This window comes from Halyomorpha halys, unplaced genomic scaffold, assembly GCF_000696795.3.
Source record: "Halyomorpha halys isolate HHAL.00 unplaced genomic scaffold, Hhal_1.1 Scaffold601.1, whole genome shotgun sequence".
Classification (NCBI taxonomy): Eukaryota; Metazoa; Arthropoda; class Insecta; order Hemiptera; family Pentatomidae; genus Halyomorpha; species Halyomorpha halys.
This window is the reverse complement of record NW_027112563.1, coordinates 1-8031: the sequence shown is the minus strand read 5'-3', so window position 1 is coordinate 8031 and position 8031 is coordinate 1. Positions and strand designations below refer to the sequence as shown.

Sequence of the window (8031 nt, the reverse complement as noted above, 5' to 3'; positions counted from 1 at the left end):
ATAATAATAATTAAAAAGTATGAATAATAAACTACAATGTCTAGAAACAATTCAAATAAATCGTAAGTCTTAAAAATAAATGACAAGCATTATATATCCAGAAACACCTCAATAATAAACAATATATACAATTGTAAAAGAATTATAGTCATATTCACAATGGCTAGGAGACTTCACCAGTCTGCTCTAGACCGAATACCAGATAACTTTCTTACATTTTCCCCCTCTTCCAGTCTACTTGTCTCATCCCTTCCTGACTGACAAACCTTATTTTCACCTTCTTTCATCCTAGTTGTTTCATTCCCTTCTGACTGGCTACACTTACTTTCTCCCTCCCTTTTTTTAAGCTCTAAATCAAACTAACTACAATTCATTCATATTGGAATGGGCAGTGGATAACATTCAACTTGCAAATGACTTACTCTTAATTGATTTGTATTGATTTTGTGGATTCTGCCAGCAGGAATGACTTACCTGGTAACCATTTAGAATTTGGTAAACAAAGGCTAACTAACTGTAAATCATTTTTCTTTTACAAAACACATGTCTTAAGATTATTTAAATATACTTTCCTCGTAAACTTAAAAAACACTTTCTTACCTGAGTGACTTCTTGTTTTATACATTTAATGGAGTTCTTCATATGTAACCCAACATGTGTGCTATAGGAGATACTTTGGTGACTGTGGGTTTCATTGACCTGTAGGTACCAGCATGACAACAGGGCACCAGAAAAAGACTTGTAATACAAGGGTAATACTTCCCTTAGCATCTGAAATGTTTATATGCTCCAACCTGCTAAATCACTTGACCAAAGATAATAAGATGGTATAAACAGACGTTTTCTTTTTCTGGATAAACAAAATTGACTAAACTCTCTTGAATTAAAAAAGGCCCATTATCCAATACAAGGGTAAAAATTTAGTAAAAACCTCATCTAATTTTAACATTACTTGTATCATACTAGGGGATGGTATTATAAAACAATCCTATCTCTTCGAATATAAATCAAAAATCAACAAAAAGGTTTTCCCATTGGTGTGAAAAAATTCAATTTGTATATACTCCCAAGGATTAACTGCTTCTGGCCAGTACGATTCTATTTTGCATATTATCATTCTGATTAATTTGAAACAAGTGAAAGGCCTGTTTTTTGTTGTCAATTATCATATCTATATTTTTCTGTCAAACATATGAACTGTGAATAATTTATATCTTACGACTCCTACATGGGCATGGTGAGTTAAATGTAACACTTTTCCTTTAATGGTTTTGGAATTACTATAAGATCACCAAAGTGCAAACCATTTTTAAGAAAAGATAAATGTTGGCAAAATAGTATTTATACCCAGAATATTAAATTCCTGACAGAACATGAGGACAGACCTTGGATAGGAATGCATGTTGTTTAGTATGTTAAACTACTGCATTTAATGACGCTAATGATGAAGAACTAGAAGTATACAATATTTGAAGAAAAGGGAGTTTTGAGGATATAACATTTATTAATTTTCTTCTATTAAGTTGCATTTTTTTAACAAAATTTAAAAATTACTGAGCTATCTGTTATGTAATTATACCCTGTTTTTGAAGAGGAGGCAGATTTATATAAATTAAACATGTATTTCCATCCTTTGTCCAGTAGGCAAATAAGATAAGGTTCTATGTGTTGTTCTTACTTCTGAAGTTTAAAGATAATGTCTTCTCTAAGTCATGGGAAAACACTTTGTTTACTGAGTGTGTGCTATGTTCGCAAAATCACTTCTAAAAACTGTCAGGTTATGAACATGTATAAATTTTATATATGATATCTGAAGGAAGGTGATTCTTTTACCGAATATATCAGGGCATTGTGTCATATAGGTTCTAAATGTAATTTTGATTCAATTTTAGATCAAGTTGGTCATACCAGAAGCTGACTACAGTTCCCAGGAAATTATATATAGCAACTGATAATCATATGTAAACATTTGGATATTTTATTCCTCAAGTGAGTGTAAATAATAAAGAAGTCAGGTTCCATCAGTAATTTGTCAAATTAAGCCATGGTTTGTAAAAATCGGCTGCAAATACTTTATCCACATTGGGAAAATAGTTTGTTCAATGTTAAGGCTACGCACAATACAAACTTAAGGGTGAAATATAGTTTTAAAAAATGACTCTTAACAGCTGACCCACCATCTGTATCATCAACATACAGGACACATAGTATGACCGCCTTTGTGAAGGATTTTTTCATTTCTTTCCCATTATTACTTATTGCATTCTCTGTACTTCATACGCAAAAATAATTGATGCTTTCTTTATAACTCAAATTGCTTTGTTGAAATAATGTTTTACTGTTTAAAAAAAATTAATTTGAAAATTAATTATAAATGATTGATGATTCATTATTTATGGTGAAAAAAGATTGGGAAGATGTCCAGAAAACATTTAAATGTATACTTGAAATAAACAACTAGAAAAAAATAGGAACAGGAAATTAATACAAAGAAACAAATATGAAAAATACAATACAAAACCAGGACAAAATATAGTTATACAAATAAATCTTTTAGTATTCAATATAAAAATAATTTTATAGTATAACATTATAAGATTGATATATTTATTAATATAAAATTATTAGGCTAATAATAAGATAATATAATTATATTCTTTTGTGATTTGAGTTACACACACATACACAAAGGACATGCGGATATAAAGCCACAGAAAAGAAAAATAGCTATATTTAAAAGAAAGTTTATTTATAATAATGTAATGATAGTCGACTGTGGATGTTATATGAGGAGAAGATGGTTGGGGGTGTGTGAAAACTCAAATAAGTCAAAACTTATTTATTAGTGCCAAGTTTTATGGCCAGAATCTCAGGGCTAAGAACAAAAAACATAGTGAATAAAAGGAATTAGAAAATAAAAAATAGCAGTTGAATATCAATTTAGTTGGTGTACATAATTAATATTATGTATTTTTATTACTTTAAAACATCATACAAAAGTATTTTTAAACGATTTCGACTTTATCCCATATTCGTCGAAAATAAATCATCTTGAGAAAAGTTTTATGTCTCAGGAACTATTAGACCCATAGTCGTCTGGTATAGTTCAAAATGAAGACTTCTCTGCCGCAGGGAGGAAGTTGCTCTAACCTGTTTAAGCATAGGTCATACTGTCCTCACGCATTCTCATCTGATCAGATATCTGCCAACTCGGGTACTCTAAGGGGCCTCTACATGTTGGCCGAGCCATGGCGAACTCAGACGTACGCGAGCATGTGGATGGGTGGCTTGGCTTGGTTGGCCTAGGCTCGTTGCCGAGCCGTCGAGAGTCGGTTTTTTGGCCACAGATCAAAGGGGTTCGTGAGAGCGCTCGTGTAGCATCTACACCATTGTTCTTTGTCTAGTTGCAACTGAGAGCTGTTAGGAGGTTAAAGGTGTTAGTTGCTACTTTTTATAATAAGTTTTATATTTAATCTTATTTATTTATATTTAATTTCCTTTCATTTTCTTTTTTTGTAATAAAAATAATACAATCCAAGTGCAATGGCTGAAACCACTAGTACGTCCGCCATGCTTGCCTCTCTGAATAACACTGACATGTGGATGGTCGGCTCTTTGTTTGCCGAGCATTTGTACAAGCCTCCGATCCGTGGCGAGCGGCCAACATGTGGATCCACCTAGATACAGAGTTCTATAGGGGATCAATTTTTAACAAGTTACCTTTACTATTTAAGAGGTGTGAATAATGTGCGATAAATGATTTCCCAAAATATTGGGCATGAAATGAAAAATTAATGTAAACTTTATAGTTTTTTTTTAATAACATAAACTTCCAGTCATTTGCTGAGGCCACAAATTTAGATCTTCAATGTCAATCAAATCCCGAACTACGTACCAAAAAGTCAAAACTACGCAAGCTTATTTGTTTGAGTTTTTTGCTCGTTTTGCTGGATCAAAGGTTTACGTCATGCTTATAGACTATGTGTCCGACCAAATAGTGTTTAACTTTCATTTTTAATAGTCATTTTGATAACAGCATTACCAGCTCTTGATAAGCTCAAAACTATTAAAGGACTCCAATAGTTGTACACAACACTATTTAAAGTAGCTATCATACGTCCATTTCAAGTCATTAAAATCGCTATATAATTTTTTTTTCCAAACAAGATTTTGACATAAAACGCATAGGTTGTAGTTGGCAAATACTTTTAAGTTAAACGAAATGAAAAGCTGAATCAAATTGTCAACCAACTGAAAATATCATAAACATACATTAGCAGATGAAATTAATCTTATTTTAGCCCTATACTATCTACCACTAAATCTATAATTTTCTCAATCGCATAAGGGGATTAAGTAAGATCTACCTAAATAAAATCTTACTCCTTTCATCACTACCCAAATTACAAATAATGATTATGTATGTTAAGCTCATTCAGCATAAATCTGAATATGTTAAATCCATCTCTCGAGCAATATTACTTCTAACAGTTTTTCTGAATAGGATTTAATTTCAATTTAGTTTTCTGTAATAGAAGTATTAAAGTTACGTCAAATAATGCCATCCAATTAGTGTGGTTGTTACATTTGAACTACTCGTTACTAATCGTTACCCAAAAATGTTTGTAAACTAAAGGAAGATGTGCGCCTTTAAATGTATGAAACAACCAAATAACAACTTTTTACTTAGCTAATTTAAAGAAAAATGCCATGGATTTCTGGCAACCGAATCCTAATGCTGAACCCTTCATACCAAAGCGTGAACTTAATAAAAACATTAAGAGTCAATTTAGAGCAAAACTTTTCAAAAATAGATTCATTAATCGTATTTTTCAGGTTTGTTATTCCATTTTTAAAATATGTAATGATTGTTTCTTATATTTTCCCTTTTGAAGGTTTTGTAATCAATTGCTTCCATAATATTATTCCTATTCCTTTGCCTTTTAACCCAGACTTGTGTTATCATTGTCTAATAATCACTTTTTAAAGGTTCTCAAGAAAATTAAAAAAGTTGTCTTATTTTTTTTGCTTGCTGCACCAATTTTTTTTATTTAAACATTCAGGCATGTTAATGTAATATTTTTCAAATAGTAAACATTTAAAATTATTTATTTAACTGTCAATTTGTTTAGAAAAGATTAATTCGAATATCTTCCCACTTTATAAAGTTAACTGTTGCATAGAAATAAAATTATCATATTTTTAAGTAGTCATTACATCCTAACACGGTTGTTAAAACCTTATTATTTTATTTTTTAACTTTAATTGTGTGTAAATCAACGTAGTTAAATTCATTTACATCCTGAATGTGAAAATTACTTTTGTAAAAACCCTAGATGGTAATTTTTACAATTTTTTGTCTACTTTATCATATTTTCTAATATACATTTTTTTTTTGTTTCAAGTGGTAGAAAAATCTCTTAAAATGAAAACAGAAATTAATTTCATCATATTCCCTGTAGGAGTTATTCCATGTATAGCTAAATTTTTTTCTAGCTCCCAAATAATCACCTGGTAGTTTTTTATCTCAATTTGTGAATTATTATGGACATATTAATGTATACTTTCAGAAGTTTATCAACATAGATCGATAACAGTGGTTGAACAATGAAAATTGCTACAAGCAAAAACTTAAAGGCTGTAAAAGCTAAATCATTTTTATTTAGGGCTAAACAATTTTTTATAGTTACATACATCAATGAAATAGAACAACCATGCCTAGTTTCATCAACATCTGAGGTGGTAGTTGTTTAAAACTTTTTTTTTTTTGTAGTTGATTCAATATGGAATGACACATCATTAAAGACTTCAATAAAAGAAAAAAATGTATGTTTTTATGAGCAGTAAATAACTACTCCGAAATTTTTCTTTGTTATGTGTTTGGAATAAGTATTATGAAGCTGTGTCTTTGTGAACTAAGGATTGATTTAAAACTTGGTACCTTAATGCAACATCAGCATAAAATAGCTCCTCGATGTTAAATGTTTTTGAGCACTTTTTTTTTTTCCTAGTTAATGATTTATTATTAAACAAAAATTTATCCTACAACAATTAGTGCAGGGTCTTAGGTTCAGTAAGGTAAATATTGGTAAGAATCTTCTATTTCTTGATCTACAACTGTAGATTGTATAACTAGACATGAAGGTGATATAGTTAGTATCCAAGCTTAACTGCCAGATTTATCCCACAATCCAATAAAGGGCCAGATCCTCAGTTTCTAGAGGCTGGCTGGTCCTCTGGTGTCAATCGATGACTGAAATAACAGAAAATAAAATTTCTACTGACAACCAATCTCAATCAGGGTACCAGTAGTTTAGAATCTAGTACCTTAACCATGAAGTTACTATTACGATATACTAGTAGATACTAAATAACATTAATTTTAGTAAAGAAACATTAGAATCACAAGTAAAATAATTATAAAATTAATATTTAATGCACATCATTTCTTTTCCATAGAATATATTTATTACATTCCTAATGGACCTGCTGAGTTTCAATGTTTTCTATTTCTTTTTTTGCAGGCTGTATTAGTTATAATACTTATGATTACTATTACTCTTAATATGGTATTTATCTTTGATACTAGTCAACGTTTACATGGAGAGCTAAGTAATAGAGTAGGTAAGTCTATTTAACCAATATTTTATGTTAATTTTTCTTTTAATATTGTACTTTTCTCGTAATCTCTAGATAAATCACTTCTTCTATTGTATTTTATTGGTGCAATAGATCTTGTATTCTGTAATGTGCTTTATTTATACGTCAGACTGTCGTTATTATTTGGTTTACCACCAAATGGCTGAAACGCTAACAGGGGCATTGCCTAATAGAGGAATAAATTTATATTTATTCAATCTAAACCTTATGTTTTAGGTTCTTCTTATGTTAATCAGGGTGATAGTGATCATCCCGAAAATTTATTAGATGAAATTACCCCGTCTTCCTTAAGCATAGAAGTTCTTTCTAGTCAATCTCGTGTGACAGTCACAATTGATGGAGCTACAGTATGTATACTATTGTAATCATTTTAATAATTGATAAAAAAAAAAATTTATCTAGGAATATTCTACTCTTAAATGGACATAACTTCCTTACTTTGGTATCTTAATATATTTATTTAAACAATTAAATAGCTTAATCTATTATATTAATGTTAAGGAAAAAATATTTTAGGTCTGTTGGTTCCTGTATTTTTATGTATACAGGGTTTTTAATATGTTTTTATTTTATGTATCATTTTAATATTGTTCATTTACTTTGTTAAACCTAACCAATTTAGTTCAGTCAAATATGGAGTTGAAAAGATCGTTATTCAAAACAAAGAAGATGGTGGCGTGTGTCCTCCAAAAAGTCCATTGAATAGTGGCCATATTGAGCAGATTAAAAAATTTTAAAAACTTTATTTAACTTCCCCTCAAAATTGTAGTTACAGTAAATTTAAGAAAAAAATATAAGTCTTAAAGAATAATGATCATGTAGGAAAAAACTCAATACCGTAAAATTGCTACAATTGATGTTGAGAAGTAACAACGAGAGAAGGGGAAGGAAGAAAACTTGGTTTTTGGAAGTATCCGTTGCTTTGGCATGGGCAGGGAATGATGTTTCCTGGATGAGGAGGTGCTCATCATCTTTTATCTAGCTCAAGGGAGACATCTTGAAAAAGAGGACATAGAAAAGTCACCCAAGAAGAATAAAGGACTCTTTGTTTTGGATGGCCAATGAATAAGATGAGCAAAAGCTGTTAAAGGACCTATGCTTTGTTTCTTTAGTGTTTTATTTACTGAAACATTGCCAACAGTCAGTGTTAGTTTGTTGAGAAAATCATCAAAAGAAAATTCTATGAAATTGGTTAGTTTTGTTCTACCTAAAATTAAATTAATTTGTAAAAAAGATATTAATTTAATTAAGTGTTATTAGTAAAATTATCTGTTTCTGATTGCCTAGAAACCTGCCCTGAGATTAAGAGTGTATAATATTATATATAATAAAATTAAAATTCTCATATCTATTTAATATTTTATCTTTTTA

General features: G+C 30.1%; 1 protein-coding gene across 1 annotated transcript; it reads left to right on the top strand.

Moving 5' to 3' along the window:
- Positions 1-4612: 4612 nt before the first annotated feature.
- LOC106684669 (protein O-linked-mannose beta-1,2-N-acetylglucosaminyltransferase 1-like) lies at positions 4613-7057 on the top strand. The gene is made up of 3 exons (XM_014426886.3): positions 4613-4836; positions 6525-6624; positions 6877-7057. Exons 1-3 carry the CDS (start codon positions 4711-4713, stop codon positions 7023-7025), a joined length of 375 nt encoding a protein of 124 aa, XP_014282372.2. The 5' UTR covers positions 4613-4710; the 3' UTR covers positions 7026-7057.
- The last annotated feature ends 974 nt before the right edge of the window (positions 7058-8031 follow it).

Coding starts and splice junctions, on each gene's coding strand:
- LOC106684669 (XM_014426886.3), top strand. CDS start 4,711: ATGGATTTCTGGCAACCGAATCCTAATGCTGAACCCTTCATACCAAAG. Junction 4,837..6,524: donor TCATTAATCGTATTTTTCAG/GTTTGTTATTCC, acceptor CTTTTTTTGCAG/GCTGTATTAGTTATAATACT. Junction 6,625..6,876: donor AGAGCTAAGTAATAGAGTAG/GTAAGTCTATTT, acceptor CTTATGTTTTAG/GTTCTTCTTATGTTAATCAG.